At 54.9% G+C, this 17,795-nt stretch overlaps 1 protein-coding gene across 8 annotated transcripts in view; it reads right to left on the reverse strand.

The window, feature by feature from the left end:
* Positions 1–1,083: 1,083 nt before the first annotated feature.
* LOC128755482 (sodium channel protein type 4 subunit alpha-like) overlaps positions 1,084–17,795 on the reverse strand; it is a 45,102-nt gene continuing 28,390 nt past the window's right edge. For 7 of the 8 annotated variants that reach the window (XM_053859072.1, XM_053859071.1, XM_053859073.1 and 4 more), the window contains 13 exons: positions 17,280–17,420; positions 16,934–17,054; positions 16,647–16,864; positions 13,525–13,648; positions 8,606–8,760; positions 8,360–8,533; positions 8,167–8,289; positions 7,789–8,064; positions 7,237–7,290; positions 5,944–6,081; positions 5,747–5,851; positions 5,377–5,647; positions 1,084–3,737 (listed from right to left, as the gene is read on the reverse strand). In XM_053859072.1, coding sequence (XP_053715047.1) covers positions 2,557–3,737; positions 5,377–5,647; positions 5,747–5,851; positions 5,944–6,081; positions 7,237–7,290; positions 7,789–8,064; positions 8,167–8,289; positions 8,360–8,533; positions 8,606–8,760; positions 13,525–13,648; positions 16,647–16,864; positions 16,934–17,054; positions 17,280–17,420 — 3,081 coding nt within the window. In that variant the 3' untranslated portion in view covers positions 1,084–2,556. The remainder of the gene's footprint in view (positions 3,738–5,376; positions 5,648–5,746; positions 5,852–5,943; positions 6,082–7,236; positions 7,291–7,788; positions 8,065–8,166; positions 8,290–8,359; positions 8,534–8,605; positions 8,761–13,524; positions 13,649–16,646; positions 16,865–16,933; positions 17,055–17,279; positions 17,421–17,795) is intronic. The other variant, XR_008414128.1, reaches the window with a different exon arrangement.

Here is a 17,795-nt window from a genome sequence, read left to right on the forward strand (position 1 = left end):
TTCTCCTGCGACACTCGACTGTGACCTTTGACCTCCACCTCTTCTGCCGCTTCAGTGCAGAGTCGTCGAGGTGAGACGCGCTTTCTCCCTCTCCACACTGACATCTAGTGGTGGTTTCTGGTGCTGCGGCCCGAAGCTCAGGTTCCCGTCTGAGACCGGAGCCCACGTCCTTCTGATCAGGTCTCTCTCTCTCTCTCTTTCTCTGTCACTCGCCCACCCACAGACAAGGCGTCGCCACGGCGATCTCCTCGCAAGCGGAACCAGAAACGCTCTGCCGGGTCGGACGAGTGACGCCGCCGCGCAGGAGGAGAGTCTTGTGTGGAGAACAGCCAGGAGGTGGCGCCGCCCAAAACTGTCCACACACACACACACACACACACACACACTGGAGCTTGTTTGTGTTTACCGTTCAGCCGGGATTGTAAACACCAATATTTTCTGAACGTCACAAGTGTTTCTGGAGCTGTGATGTCATCAGACCTCGACCTTTGACCCGATGATGCAGCCCTGCGTTCCGGCTGGACGGGTTTTGGGAGACAACGATTCTGCACTGAGACTTGAAGATGCTCTGTTCGCTCGCTGTCGCCACGGCGACCGAGTTGCACTGTATTTTCCTGCAGCTGATTTTTAAAACGTTTTGTTGAAATAAAGTCTTTTGTTTTGACCGGACTGCTTCTGCTTGGTGTCTCGCCACACAACATCGCCCCCTGGTGGCTGCACGGTGACCAGTCTGAGGCCCTTCATCATCTGTCTCCTCGTGAGGACCTCTCCTGGCCATCAGCCTCTCCCCTGAACCAGACTGGAACCCCGTCGAATTGAGGCTTGGATTTGTGGGGTTCCACCAAAGGGTCCCCACAAGTCCAGCTAAACCAGTCCCACACACACACACACACACATAGGTCTTTCCGTCAGTTCTGCAACAAAAGTTTCTATTTCAGAACAAAAGAGTTTTCACAGAGCTGAAGTGACCCGCGAGACAAAGAGCCGCGCGCGGCTGACGCTCCCTGATAACGCAGGCGCGCGCGCGCTCGGAGGAAAGTGCAGACTCAGCAGCTTGGATTTTTTTATACTTTATTTCTCCTTTTATATTCCGACATGAAATTGCAAAGTTCTATAAAGTTGCCAATTCAAAGTCCTAAAAACCTGATATAAGGTGTTAACATCTGTGTATTACTGCATCTAAACCCTCACGCCACCGTGGGAGCCGCAGGCCCGGAGTCCAGTGACGTGGCGCGTGACACCTGTTGCGTTTCTGGTGGGGTGAACGTGAGTCGCGCACGGGCCCCGCGGCGACTGGACCAACACTGGCCGAGACCTTCTGTCGTGTGGGGACCGAGGTCTCCAGTCAACAAAGCTGTCGTCGTGACGCAGCGGCTGACGTCACACACACGTGGAGGGGGGGGGGGGGGGGGGGGGGTCGCGGGGTGTTGATGTCACAACACACCGCCGGACGTTCCGCTGTCGGAACCGGAAATGGTGCATGTTTTACCAACTGCTGTTTACTGGTCCGCGGTTGTATCGCGTGGCTAAGGTTTTCTTCACTTATGACAATATATATGTGTGTGTGTGTTTTTTAAATGTGATAATGTGTTTTTCTTCTGGAATCCAACAACATGGAGCGACTCGGCACCACGGTCCACGTGAACCTGCTGCTCCTGTTGGAGGAGCCTGAAATGCTGCTGGATGAACGTCAGATTAAAAACATACCATTTCTCAACCTACGAACAGTAAAAAAAGGAGCGGAAGGTTGTGACGTCATCAGGCGGCGACGGGGGCGTGGCAGGATAATAGCACTTGTCTGGGGGCGTGAGCGTGCGCAGGCACACTCGCGGTCTATTGCTACGGAATCAGCCCTTCAGCTCGACCTGCACTCCGCCGTGTTGGAGCCCACCGTTATTGCTGGACGCGTTTGTGTTCTGTGCAAAAGAGAGAGGGGCAGAGAGAGCGCGCGGCGCCAGCGAGCGGCATCCCAGCAACAAATCAGTCAAGGAGCTTGCTCTCAGGCGCCCTCTCCAGGCGGCGCTGACCGGGAAGTCGCCGATTCTCCTGCTGCAGCTTCTCGCCACTTTGCGTGCGTAAAACAAGGAAAGGCGGCGGCCAGAGTGTGGACGGGTGCGAGCGGGGGCGTTGTGTGGGAGACACTCACGGGACCGTTGCGTTCTGCCGACACAACGGAAACCTTCAAGTCGTCAAGTCAGAAGTGCAAACATCGCTGGACAGAACAAGGTGGCGTCCTCTCGTCCTTGTGTCTCGCCTTCAAGGTCACGACTCTGCTGGAGCTTCCTCTACAAAGTATCAAAAAAGCGCCGTAACGGTTCCCGCTACGGAAAGACATCAAAGTCAGAGGGACTAGCAAACACGTGGGCTTCCCGCCGGCGCGGCTAGCTAACCTGGGCTAACATGTGGAGGGAGGAGGTCCTCGTCCAGACGTCCCGAAGCCCAGCGAGGTTTTGGGCAATGTTGGCTGAAGAGCTTGCACGGTAGTGGCGTCCTCGCCGCGGCTACATTCAGGAAACAAAAGACCTCTTTTTCCGTGTGGTTTCTTTTTTGCATGTGCTAAGGGTCGGACGACTCCTGCCGGCCGGGCGGCGCCGGCGTGTGCGAGACGTGGGACGTGGCTCGGGTCACGCTGTCGTAGGAGGGCGGCGAGGCGCTCTGGGAGCGGCCCGAGCCGTAGTTCTCCCGCATCATGGCGGCGATCAGACCCTCTTTCTCGGGCGGGTCCTCGGCGGGCGGCGCGTGGCGCGGCGTGGTGATCTGGCGGTACATGTAGGAGGCGGCCCTGACCTGCCGGCGCACCAGGTGGCGGCGGTAGCAGCGCTGGATGACCACGGCGGACACGTCCTCCTGCTTGCGGCGCAGAGTGGTGGTGATGGGCTCGTAGGAGATCTTGGAGGGGTTGGCCATCATGAACTTCTCCTCCATCTGCTGCTTGAGCGCGTCCATCTCGCCCGACTCGCCCAGCACCCGCTTGGTGAAGGCGAAGAGGATGTCCAGGCAGTGGATCTTGTCGCCGCTCACCATGGGCAGGTCCATGGAGATCAGCTTGATCTTGTTGGGCTTGCCGATGCGCAGCGGCTCCGACAGCGAGTCGGCGAAGTCGGACAGCTTGGCGTACTCGATGAACTGCGTGGCTTCGGGGTCGAACTTCTCCCAGACCTCGTAGAACATCTCGAAGTCGTCCTCGCTCAGCGGCTCGGTGCTCTCCTCCGTGGCCACGCTGAAGTTCTCCAGGATGATGGCGATGTACATGTTGACCACGATGAGGAAGGAGATGATGATGTAGGTGACGAAGAAGGCGATGCCCACCGAGGGGTTGCCGCAGTTGCCGCGCACGCCGGTGCCGGTGTGCGGCGCGTGGGCGTCGCACTCCTCCGGCGCCGTGTTGAGGATGGGGCTGAGCAGAGCGTCCCAGCCGGCCGAGGTGGTGATCTGGAACAGGCAGATCATGCTGTTGCCGAAGGTCTCGAAGTTGAACATGTCGTCGATGCCGGCCTGCCGCTTGACGTAGGCGAAGTTGGCCATGCCGAAGATGGCGTAGATGAACATGACCAGGAAGAGCAGCAGGCCGATGTTGAAGAGCGCCGGCAGCGACATCATGAGGGCGAAGAGCAGCGTGCGGATGCCCTTGGCGCCGCGGATCAGACGCAGGATGCGGCCGATCCGGGCCAGGCGGATCACGCGGAACAGCGTGGGCGACACAAAGTACTTCTCGATGATGTCGGCCAGCACGATGCCTGCGGGGACACGGAGCGGCCCAGACGGTCAGCTGGCACGCACGCAGGTCGCACAGGTCACACAGGTCACATACACACAGGTCGCACAGGTCAAAGAGGTCACACAGATCACACGCATCGCACGCACACATGTCACACAGGTCACACGCACACGTGTCGCACGCACACAGGTCGCACAGGTCGCACAGGTCGCACATGTCACACAGGTCACACGCACACGTGTCGCACGCACGCAGGTCGCACATGTCACACAGGTCACACGCACACGTGTCGCACGCACACAGGTCGCACAGGTCACACAGGTCACACAGGTCGCACGCATCGCACGCAAACATGTCACACAGGTCACACGCACACGTGTCGCACGCGTCACAGGTCGCACATGTCACACAGGTCACACGCATCGCACGCACACAGGTCACACACGTCACGCACACACACAGGTCACACAGGTCACACACGTCACACACACACAGGTCACACGCGTCACGCACACACACAGGTCACACGCACACACGTTGCACGCAGACACGTCACTCGCACACACATCACACGCACACGCGTCGCACGCGTCACAGGTCACACAGGTCGCTCGCATCGCACGCACACAGGTCACACAGGTCACACGCACACACGTCACACGCACACGCACACATGTCGCACGCACACATGTCACACAAGTCACACAGGTCACACAGGTCACACATGTCACACAGGTCACACGCATCGCACGCACACGTCACACATGTCACTCGCACACGTCGCACGCACACACGTCACACAGGTCACACAGGTCACACAGGTCACTCGCACACGTCACACAGGTCACACGCGTCGCACACACACACGTCACACGCGTCGCACACACACACGTCACACAGGTCACACGCGTCGCACACATACACGTCACACAGGTCACACGCGTCGCACACACACACGTCACACAGGTCACACGCGTCGCACACATACACGTCACACAGGTCACATGCGTCGCACACACACACGTCACACAGGTCACACGCGTCGCACACACACACGTCACACAGGTCACACAGGTCACACAGGTCACTCGCACACGTCACACAGGTCACACGCGTCGCACACACACACGTCACACAGGTCACACGCGTCGCACACACACACGTCACACAGGTCACACAGGTCACACAGGTCACACAGGTCACTCGCACACGTCACACAGGTCACACGCGTCGCACACACACACGTCACACAGGTCACACGCGTCGCACACACACACGTCACACAGGTCACACGCGTCGCACAGCAGCAGCTGATGATGATGTAACGGCTCAATCGTGGTTGATGTGTCTCCAGGGAGCAGCAGCTCTGATGGCTGCTGTCACCTTCACCCCCCCCCCACCTCCCCCACACGCACGCGGAGCAGGTAATTCACTTGTCAGCGCTCATGTTTCATCCTCTCCTCCTGCGCACACGTGTGTGTGTGTCACAGGAGCAGAGCACACCGGACCTTGGCGGGTGGGGGAGGGGGGCATCAAGGCCGCGGGTGACTTGGTTGACAGATAAGTGCCAGACATTCTGACCATGTGGTCTGAGATGAAGACAGCAACACTCTCTCTCTCTCTCTGGGGGAGGCAGACAGGGGGCGCCGCAGCCTCACCCACGATGGAGAGGATCACCACCACGAAGTCGAAGATGTTCCAGCCCACGGTGAAGAAGTAGCAGCGCAGCGCCAGGATCTTGACCATGCACTCGGCGGTGAAGACCACGATGAAGCCCAGGTTGACGTTGTTGAGGATCTGCTCCATCTGCGGCGGCTGCTCGTCCGTCTCCACCATCATGGTGATCATGTTGAGCAGGATCAGCACCATGATGATGATGTCGAAGGCCTGCTTGCCGGCCAGGTCGAAGAAGAAGCCCTGGACCCGGTTCTGCCGCCACAACACACACACACACACGCACACACGCACACACACACACAGCGTCAGCGCCTCCCAGAGGCCGCAGCCGGGCCGTGGGCGGGGCCTCACCAGCGGCCGGGGGATGGGCTTCTGTGGCTTCTTGGAGCCCAGCTTCTTCATGGCGTTGTAGTACTTCTTCTGCTCCTCCGTCATGAAGATGTCCTGCCCCCCCAAGTAAACACACACACACACACACACACACCGTTATTATCTCCTGGGGGGAGGGTCGGGGGGGGTGGGGTGGGGGGGTGGGGGCAGGGACTTATCTTTCTCTTCTGCTGGTTGAAGTTGTCAATGATGACTCCGATGAAGAGGTTGAGGGTGAAGAAGGAGCCGAAGATGATGAAGATGACAAAGTAGAGGTACATGTAAAGGTTGATCTCCTTGATGGGCTGCTCCTCCACCTGCCACACACACACCATCATCACCATCATCATCATCACCATCATCATCATCACCATCATCATCATCACCATCATCATCATCACCATCATCATCATCATCACCATCACCATCTTCATCATCATCATCATCATCCTCATCTTCATCATCATCACCTTCATCATCATCATCATCATCATCATCATCACCATCATCATCACCTTCATCATCATCATCACCATCATCATCATCACCATCATCATCATCACCATCATCATCATCATCACCATCACCATCTTCATCATCATCACCTTCATCATCATCATCATCATCATCATCATCACCATCATCATCACCTTCATCATCATCATCACCATCACCATCATCATCATCATCACCATCATCATCATCACCATCATCATCATCACCTTCATCATCATCATCATCATCATCACCATCCTCATCATCACCATCATCATCATCACCATCATCATCATCACCATCATCATCATCACCATCATCATCATCATCACCATCACCATCTTCATCATCATCATCATCATCCTCATCTTCATCATCATCACCTTCATCATCATCATCATCATCATCACCATCATCATCACCTTCATCATCATCATCACCATCACCATCATCATCACCATCATCATCATCACCATCATCATCATCACCTTCATCATCATCATCATCATCATCACCATCCTCATCATCATCATCATCACCTTCATCATCACCATCATCATCATCATTACCTTCATCATCATCATCATCATCACCTTCATCATCACCATCATCATCATCATCATCACCATCACCATCATCATCACCTTCATCATCATCATCATCATCATCACCATCATCATCATCACCATCATCATCATCACCGTCATCACCATCATCATCATCATCATCACCATCATCATCATCACCATCATCATCATCACCGTCATCACCATCATCACCATCATCATCATCATCATCATCATCATCATCATCATCACCATCACCATCATCATCATCATCTTCATCATCATCACCATCATCATCATCACCATCATCTTCATCTTCATCATCTTCATCACCATCATCATGTTCATCGTTCCAGTCTGGTTCAGGGACAGAAGCACAGACCTGTGTGTGAGTGTGTGTGTGTGTCTCACCGCTCTGGAGTCCACGGCTGCGTACATGATCTCCATCCATCCCTTGAACGTGGCCTTCAAACACAACCAGACAGGACACATGAGGCAGGTGGCAGAGGAGCGTCTGGTGCTCATGGAGACAACAGAGTTGGTGGTGTGAGAAGGTGAGTGATGGGGCTGTGGGCGTGGCCCGGCGCAGCAGGAAGTGAGGCGGCACAAACTTGTTTTCTCACTCTTTGACCTGCCACTCTCATCGCCGCCTCGTCTTGATGCTGCTGAGTGACAGCTGCTGATGCTGAGCGCATCATCGTCACGGCGACCGGCTCAAGCGCACAGCCACATCCTCACATCCCAGAATATACATCATCCCTTCATCTGTGTCTGTCTGTCAATCAAGGGTTCAGATGGCCTGAGCTGCCGCTCCCCAACACACACGCACGCTCGCACACTTGCACGCACACACACACACACTCTCCACAGTGCCATGCACATGTGCGTGCGTGCGCGTGTGAGTGTGTGTGTGCGTGCGTGCGTGTCACTGTGCGTGAGTGTGCACGCGCCACGTCCACTCACCACCTGCAGCAGAGCCAGGTATCCGGCGCCCACGTTGTCGAAGTTGACCTTGACCTTGGTCCAGTAGTACAGCGAGGTGTCGTTGAGCGCTTCGCACTGGGACCTGTTGTTGATGGCGGCGGCGTCGTAGACGTGGCCCGTGCGGTTGACGCAGCGGCCGAACTTGCCGGCGAACAGGTTGACGCCCATGATGCTGAAGATGAGCCAGAAGATGAGGCAGACCAGCAGCACGTTCATGATGGAGGGGATGGCCCCGATCAGAGCGTTCACCACCACCTGGTGGAGCACAGCGGAACTGCATCAGGCCCAGTGGCCGACAGGCCGGCGCCCCGGGAAGCCAGGTGTGGTGGAAGAGGCCTGCGAGGAGCCGCTACTTACCCGCATGCCTTCGAACCTGGAGAGCGCCCGCAGGGGCCGCAGCGCCCGCAGGGTCCGCAGGGACTTGATGGCAGCCAAGTCAGAGTAGCCCAGCGTGTTGGCCACCAGACTCACCAGCGACACCTGCAGCTCAGAGGCAGGACGGGCGGTGAGGCGCGGGCGCCCGCACGCACGCACGCACACACACACTCACGTCCACGATGAGGAAGTCCAGCCAGCACCAGTAGTTGGTGAAGTACTTCTTGAAGCCGTAGGCCAGCCACTTGAGCAGCATCTCCAGGATGAAGACGTAGGTGAAGATCTTGTCGGCGAACTCCAGCACCACCTTGATCACCGGCCTCTGCTCGATGTAGATGTCCTCGAAGGCCTGCGGGGGCCGACAGAGAGCGTGAGCCGCGGAGCACGTGCCGCAGGGGCCATGGAAGAGGCGGAGCCTGACCAGCGCTCCGGAGCTGAGCAGGATCATGAAGATGATGAAGGTCTCGAACCAGCTGTGCTCCACAATCTGGTAGCACGTTTTCCGCACTCGCCACCAGATCTGACCGAGTCCAGCCGACGTGTCCACGTCGCAGCAGCCGAACCTGGAGACACACACTGACACACGGCACGCGGTCAGAGACGCCACCTGCCTGTGCACTGGCTCCGCCCCCCGGGCCTCCCTCACCCCGAGTGCACAGCCGACTCTGACTTTATCAGGAAGGAGGAGAGGAGCGAGGACTCACGTCTGCCGGCCGCGGTGGCAGCTCAGACCCCGCCGTCTGAACCGTCATCACGGCGCTGGTTAGCCGTCGCCACAGTGACTAACGGCCTGCGCTGTAACCCAGCAACGTCATGTGACCCGCAACCCGACACTTCATGGGAAGACTAGTCCCGTTCGATGGGCAGGGAACGACAGGAAATCCCAGGGGCCCTGAACGCACCGTGACATCACCAGACATTTGGCTCCAACACACTCACACACAGTGACACACTCACACACACAGTGACACACTCACACACAGTGACACACTCACACACACACATTAACACACTCACACACACAGTGACACACTCACACACACACATTAACACACTCACACACACAGTGACACACTCACACACACACATTAACACACTCACACACACAGTGACACACTCACACACAGTGACACACTCACACACAGTGACACACTCACACACACAGTGACACACTCACACACACACATTAACACACTCACACACACAGTGACACACTCACACACACACACATTAACACACTCACACACACAGTGACACACTCACACACAGTGACACACTCACACACAGTGACACACTCACACACACACATTAACACACTCACACACACATTAACACACTCACACACAGTGACACACTCACACACACACACACATTAACACACTCACACACACACATTAACACACTCACACACACAGTGACACACTCACACACACACACACATTAACACACTCACACACACACATTAACACACTCACACACACAGTGACACACTCACACACACACACATTAACACACTCACACACACACATTAACACACTCACACACACAGTGACACACTCACACACACATTAACACACTCACACACACAGTGACACACTCACACACACACATTAACACACTCACACACACAGTGACACACTCACACACACATTAACAAACTCACACACAGTGACACACTACACACACAGTGACACACAGTGACTCACTCACACACACAGTGACACACTCACACACACAGTGACACACTCACACACAGTAACACACTCACACACAGTGACACACTCACACACAGTGACACACTCACACACAGTGACTCACTCACACACACAGTGACACACTCACACACACACAGTAACACACTCACACAAAGTGACACACTCACACACAGTGACACACTCACACACAGTAACAAACAGTAACACACTCACACACAGTGACACACTCACACACAGTGACACACTCACACACACACATTAATACACACACAGTGACACACTCACACACAGTGACACACTCACACACACACACATTAACACACTCACACACACAGTAACACACTCACACACAGTGACAAACAGTAACACACTCACACACAGTGACACACTCACACACAGTGACAAACAGTAACACTCACACACAGTGACACACTCACACACACAGTGACTCACTCACACACACAGTGACTCACTCACACACACAGTGACACACTCACACTCACACACACATTAACACACTCACACACACAGTGACACACTCACACACACACACACACATTAACACACTGACACACACACATTAACACACTCACACACACAGTGACACACTCACACACACACACATTAACACACTCACACACACACATTAACACACTCACACACACAGTGACACACTCACACACACACACACATTAACACACTCACACACACAGTGACACACTCACACACACACATTAACACACTCACACACACAGTGACACACTCACACACACATTAACAAACTCACACACAGTGACACACTACACACACAGTGACACACAGTGACACACTCACACACACAGTGACACACTCACACACAGTGACACACTCACACACAGTGACAAACAGTAACACACTCACACACAGTGACACACTCACACACAGTGACTCACTCACACACACAGTGACACACTCACACACAGTGACACACTCACACACACACATTAATGCACACACAGTGACACACTCACACACAGTGACACACTCACACACACACACATTAACACACTCACACACACAGTAACACACTCACGCACAGTGACACACTCACACACAGTGACAAACAGTAACACACTCACACACAGTGACACACTCACACACAGTGACAAACAGTAACACACTCACACACAGTGACACACTCACACACACAGTGACTCACTCACACACACAGTGACTCACTCACACACACAGTGACACACTCACACACACACAGTAACACACTCACACACAGTGACACACTCACACACAGTGACAAACAGTAACACACTCACACACAGTGACACACTCACACACAGTGACACACTCACACACACACATTAATACACACACAGTGACACACTCACACACACACATTAACACACTCACACACACATTAACACACTCACACAGTGACACACTCACACACACACAGTGACACACTCACACACAGTGACACACTCACACAGTGACACACTCACACAGTGACACACTCACACACACACAGTGACACACTCACACACACACAGTGACACACTCACACACAGTAACACACTCACACACAGTGACACACTCACACACACACAGTAACACACAGTAACACACTCACACACACAGTGACACACAGTGACACACTCACATACACACAGTGACACACACACACAGTAACACACAGTAACACACACTCACACACACACAGTGACACACACACACACAGTAACACACAGTAACACACACTCACACACACACACAGTGACACACTCACACACACACACAGTGACACAGTGACGCACAGTGACACACTCACACAGTGACACACTCACACACACACAGTAACACACACTCACACACACACAGTGACACACTCACACACACACACAGTGACACACACACACAGTGACACACAGTGACACACAGTGACACACTCACACACACACAGTGACACACACACACACACACAGTGACACACTCACACACACACAGTAACACACACTCACACACACACAGTGACACACACACAGTAACACACAATAACACACACACAGTGACACACAGTGACACACTCACACACACACAGTGACACACACTCACACACACAGTGACACACAATAACACACACTCACACACACAGTGACACACAGTGACACACAGTGACACAAAATAACACACTCTCACACACACACAGTGACACACAGTGACACACTCACACACACAGTAACACACACTCACACACACAGTGACACAAAATAACACACACACACAGTAACACACAGTGACACACACACACAGTAACACACAGTAACACACACACACACAGTGACACACTCACACACACACAGTAACACACACTCACACACACAGTGACACAAAATAACACACACTCACACACACACAGTGACACACAGTGACACACTCACACAGTGACACACAATAACACACACTCACACACACACAGTGACACACAGTGACACACTCACACAGTGACACACAATAACACACACTCACACACACAGTGACACACAGTGACACACTCACACAGTGACACACAATAACACACACTCACACACACAGTGACACACAATAACACTCACACACACACACACAGTGACACACAGTGACACACTCACACACACACACAGTGACACACAGCCGTGTCCCTGCAGCATCACCACATTAACCAATGAGCCGGCATTTAGACGAGTAATGAGGCGGGAAATCTGAGGACCTCCACACACACACACACACACACACACACACACACACACACACACACCTGCGGTGATCCAGTGACACTTCCAGACTGAGCTCATTCTCTGAGGTTAGCGTCACAACTTCTTTCACTCCTGTCACATCTGGATTAGTTACCGTGTGCCAGAGACACACAAAGGTCAAAGGTGACATGTCAGTCTCTGAGGCCCAGATAAAAGGAGGGCGACATTTGCATGGTGCACATGTGAGCCTCAACCCCTGCGGGGGCCCGGGTTCCCCTGCAGTCGGGCCCGAAGCAGAGCAGCTGGTGAAGAAAGCGAGTGGCTGACTCAGCTGGAAACATCCATCTTGCAAATGACTCGACACTAATTCAACATCTGCTGTGAACGAGCTGAGCCAGAGCGCCGGCCATCACATGACCTCCCCACTGCGACCTCCTGACCTGGCCGCCGGGTCAAACCACCATCCTTGACTCGCCTCTGAAAGTTTGGGGGCACCACCGGCGAGGAACCCCCGCACACACACACAGTGACACACTCACACACACACAGTGACACACACACACACGCTGAGCTGAAGGTGACCCGTCCATCCTCATTAAAGGGGACCAGCGCGGCTCGGGCTCCTGCGTCAGCGGTCACATGACCGGCGGCAGATCCGAGCAGCTGCGGGCGCAAGGGTCCTGGACAGAGATTCCCACCTCCCTCCACGTCGGGGGGCTCTCAAGACGAATGTGGCGAAGGTGCTGAGTCAGGCTCACCTGGCCCGCCGCTACAGTGCCATCCATCAGCCCGTGAGAGTTCTGGGCCAGGAGGCGTGCGGCGGCCCGGCACGCTGCTAACGTCGGCGACAAATGTGAAGCGCAGACACCTGGCCGCGAGCTGACTGTGGTGGCCCTTACTGTCGGGGAAGCAGTTCTCAGGGTCCAGGGCCTCCTCCGCCAGCTCCTCGTCCTCGTCCTCCTCCTCGCCCGCCTTCCTCAGGTCCACCGTGCTGCCCTCCGACAGGCTGACGTCCTCCTCCTGCTGGGGAGAGCCACCAATCAGAGCAGAGCACGGACAGCCGGCCGCCGCGCAACTTTGCAAAGCACTCGCTGGACTCATCAGGCTGCAGCTAGATGGCGCTGTCAGGAGCAGTGCCCTGAAAGACAGTGTGTGTCTGTGTGTGAGTGTGTGTGAGGGAAAGTGCGTGTGTGAGAGACAGTGTGTGTGAGGGAGATTGTGTGTGTGTGAGTGTGTGAGTGTGTGTGAGTGTGTGTGTGTGTGTGAGTGGGTGTGTGTGTGTGTGTGTGAGTGTGTGAGTGTGTGTGAGTGTGTGTGTGAGTGTGTGTGTGTGTGTGTGTGTGTGTGAGTGTGTGTGAGAGTGTGTGTGAGTGTGTGTGTGAGTGCGTGTGAGTGTGTGTGAGTGTGTGTGTGTGAGTGTGTGTGTGTGTGTGTGAGTGTGTGTGAGTGTGTGTGAGTGTGTGTGTGTGTGTGTGTGAGTGTGTGTGTGTGTGTGAGAGTGTGTGTGTGTGCGTCTCATCATCTAAATTCTGGCAGAGTCAAAAAGCCTCTTTCAAACTTGCCCATAAACTGGAAAACAGCCGTCTGTTCGCTCTCGGATACAAAGCAACATTAGGAAAGCCCCCAACAGCCCCCCCGCTCCCCGTCCCCACCACCCAACCTTCATCACCACTGACTTCAAAGATGCTGGTTTGCTGAGCATCATGGGAGTTCAGGCGACAAAGAGAGATGCAGAGTTTTCTGCTGAGGGATGCTTCACTCCCCGAATCACAGACACATGACGCAGCAGGGCGTGTGTGTGTGTCACTGCGTGTGTGTGTGTGTCACTCTGTGTGTGTGTGTCACTGTGTGTGTGTGTGTGTCACTGTGTGTGTGTGTGTCACTGTGTGTGTGTCACTGTGTGTGTGTGTCACTGTGTGTGTGTGTGTCACTGTGTGTGTGTGTGTCACTGTGTGTGTGTGTGTGTGTGTGTCACTGTGTGTGTGTGTGTGTGTGTGTCACTGTGTGTGTGTGTGTCACTGTGTGTGTGTCACTGTGTGTGTGTGTGTGTGTGTCACTGTGTGTGTGTGTGTCACTGTGTGTGTGTGTCACTGTGTGTGTGTCACTCTGTGTGTGTGTGTCACTGTGTGTGTGTCACTGTGTGTGTGTGTGTGTCACTCTGTGTGTGTGTGTCACTGTGTGTGTGTGTGTCACTGTGTGTGTGTGTCACTGTGTGTGTGTGTGTGTCACTCTGTGTGTGTGTGTCACTGTGTGTGTGTCACTGTGTGTGTGTGTGTCACTGTGTGTGTGTGTGTCACTGTGTGTGTGTGTGTGTGTGTGTCAGAGATTAGCTGAGGTTTAGGACATTCATCCACCATCACCACTGGGTGTGTGTGTGTGTGAATACGAGGAGCAGCATTTGTCACGCCGGACGTTTCTGCTCCTAAACGCTGAATGTATTCATGAGGTGGCTGTTGACTCAGGTTAAGTCACCTGGATACACACACCCACGCCTGTAGCTCTGTCTTTGTGGGGACCTCTCCATGGCTTGACCAGGACTCGGGACCAAAGTGCAACGCAGTTATGTCGAGGCTTTAACCTTCAAACTGAGGGTCCTCACAAAGACAGACACACACGGCAATGTGGTCGGACGACTCAGGTGTTTGTTCACTTCCTGTGGTTCTGCGCTCGTCAGGAAGCCGTCAGAGACAGAATGTAAATATTTCAGAGCGTCGCCGGCGCCAGCGGCGAGCGCGGGATTAACGCTTCTGCAGACGGCAGGTTCGGGAAGATTAACGGCACAATCAAGTCCAGATGAAGTTGTGCTGCGTGTAATTACGGCGCCAACACAAAAGGCCCTCACACGTCACGCTGCGGGGCCCGCGGCTCACGTGACCGCCGCGAGAGGCATGAGCCACCTGCTGCGGGACGAGAGGCTGGGGAAAGGGTGACGGCCAGGAGAGGTCCTCACAATGACCCCACAGGGATAGAAACAGTCCTGCAGGTGCTCTTCACAACAGCCATATCAAAGGCCACAAACACCTGCATGTCCTGACGTCCACAGGTCTCTCTCTCTCTGACACGCGTCTGTCTCGCTGTCCTGACCATCGCCCTTCCCCCAGCCTCTCCCCTTCAACCTAACCATCCTGAACACACGGCTCACCTGAAGCAGGACTCTGGAGCAGAGTCGAACCCAGGTATTTTGACATTTCAACCCCTAACTGAGGCCGGGCCTGGTGAGAACCGGCGGCGGCGGGGTAAGGTTTACTTGTGGAGGAATCCAGGTTCTCTCACACGAGACGTATGGAGAAGAGCACAAGCTCTGCCACTCTCACACGCACAACCAAGCAAACAAACACAGCGACACAAATGTGTCACTTCACGTTAGAAAGAAATCGTGGAGGAAACAGAAAGAGCTTTCCTCGCTCTCCCTGCACACACACACACACACACACACACACACACACTCGGCTCCTTAAGGACTTATTAGCGTGTTTGTAAGATGTGACATGACTCTCACACAAGTGTGTTTGGCTCAGTCGGGGTTCGTCCCAGCAAGAGACAGAAGAAACACACACACACACACACACACACAGCTGGCCATGAAGTGAGGGGAGAATGGCTGTAAAGCAGCGCCTCAAGCCTCGGGGCTCTCTCCAGGTTTGTCTGTGTGTGTGTCTGCGTCTGGTGGACCCTCACTTGTGGGGACCAAAACACTATCCTCCCGCCGACTTCATGCCAATGTGGGGACCATTTGGCTGGACCCCACATTATCAATCCAAGTGGGGAGTCATCGTTGGAAAGACCCCACCTCCCAAGCCTCGATTTGAGGACGAAAGTTCCAAACATGTGTCCAGGGGGCGAGGCTGGGGAAAGGGTGGTGGCCAGGAGAGGCTGAGCCACAACATCAGCTGGCGCGTGGCGCCGGCGAGTCTGGGCCGCAGGGCGGAGCTGGTCCCCACACACCAGCTGATGGGAGGCTGTGGGTGCTGTCTGCTCCCTCTCAGCGTGGACACACGCTCCAGCGGTGTGTTGTCCTCACCTCCTCAGGCTCCTCCTCCTCCTCCTCCTCCTCCTCAGATCTGCGGCCCCGCTCCCCCTCCTCCTCCTCCTCTTCCTCCTCCTCCTCCTCCTCCTCCTCCTCTTCCTCAGGGAACTCCACGTCCGACTCCCCGGGGGCGATGGGCACGCTGATGGTCAGGTTGGGGTTGGTCATGTAGCTGTCGTCCTGCGGAGCCACGTACTTCTCCACCTGTCGACCTGCAGCCAGCAGCAGCTCTGTGAGCTCCTGGACGGCACGCAGCAGCCGGCATGATGATGTCACCGCACCGATGACAGCGCCGTTGGCCTCGGCTCGCACCGAGCTCAGACGTTTGAGCTTCATCATGACCTTGGCTTGCTTCCTCTTCTGACGACGACGCTTCAGGTTCCCGTTGAAGAAGTCCACCACCTGAGGACCACAGAGGAAACGCCAGTGACCACAAGACCTGGGGCCAGAAGGGGGGGCGCCGGGCCCTCAGCCGAGGAGGAGGAGTGTGAGTCACATGGTGAGTCCAATCAGAGCTGAGCCAGAAGAGGGAGCTCTCCGCTGGGTTTCTCCCCTCACCTGGGGTCACCAGTTTGGGAGTGACCCAATCATGTGATCATGAGGTCAGTGGGGGGGAGGGGCACTCACCTGCTGGCGGCACCAGCCCAGGCCTCGCGTGATGCGGTGGATGGCGATCTGAAGGTTGTTCATCTCGCCGTCGTCATCTGGAGCTGAGAGATTGTCTGAACTGAAGCTGCTGAGCAGCAGAGCCAGGAAGAGGTTCAGCAGCTGCACACACACACACACACACAGGCGCAGTGTCAGAGTGTCCCAGGTAGAAGATCCAGACAGCTGAGAAGGGATCAGCCAGCACCTGATACAGACTGAGGTAACACCCAGAGGTTCTGTTCAGGGGGAGACATGGAGGCCAGTGGGTCAATACGCATGTGTGTTGTGGCAGCAGATCAGTGTCCAGCCTCCTGTCAACCATCCACGATCGACCAGCTCTGACCTTCCTGCTGACCACACACACCTGCTCTGCTGCACCACTGTCTGTCTGGCTGGCTGTACGTACGTGTGTGTGTGTGTGCGCGCTCCAGCACCGGGCCAAGCCCAGTCTCAACAAAGTCCTAACAAGGAGACAAATACCAACGAGTGCGTGTG

This window comes from Synchiropus splendidus, chromosome 3 (genome assembly GCF_027744825.2).
Source record: "Synchiropus splendidus isolate RoL2022-P1 chromosome 3, RoL_Sspl_1.0, whole genome shotgun sequence".
NCBI lineage: Eukaryota > Metazoa > Chordata > Actinopteri > Syngnathiformes > Callionymidae > Synchiropus > Synchiropus splendidus.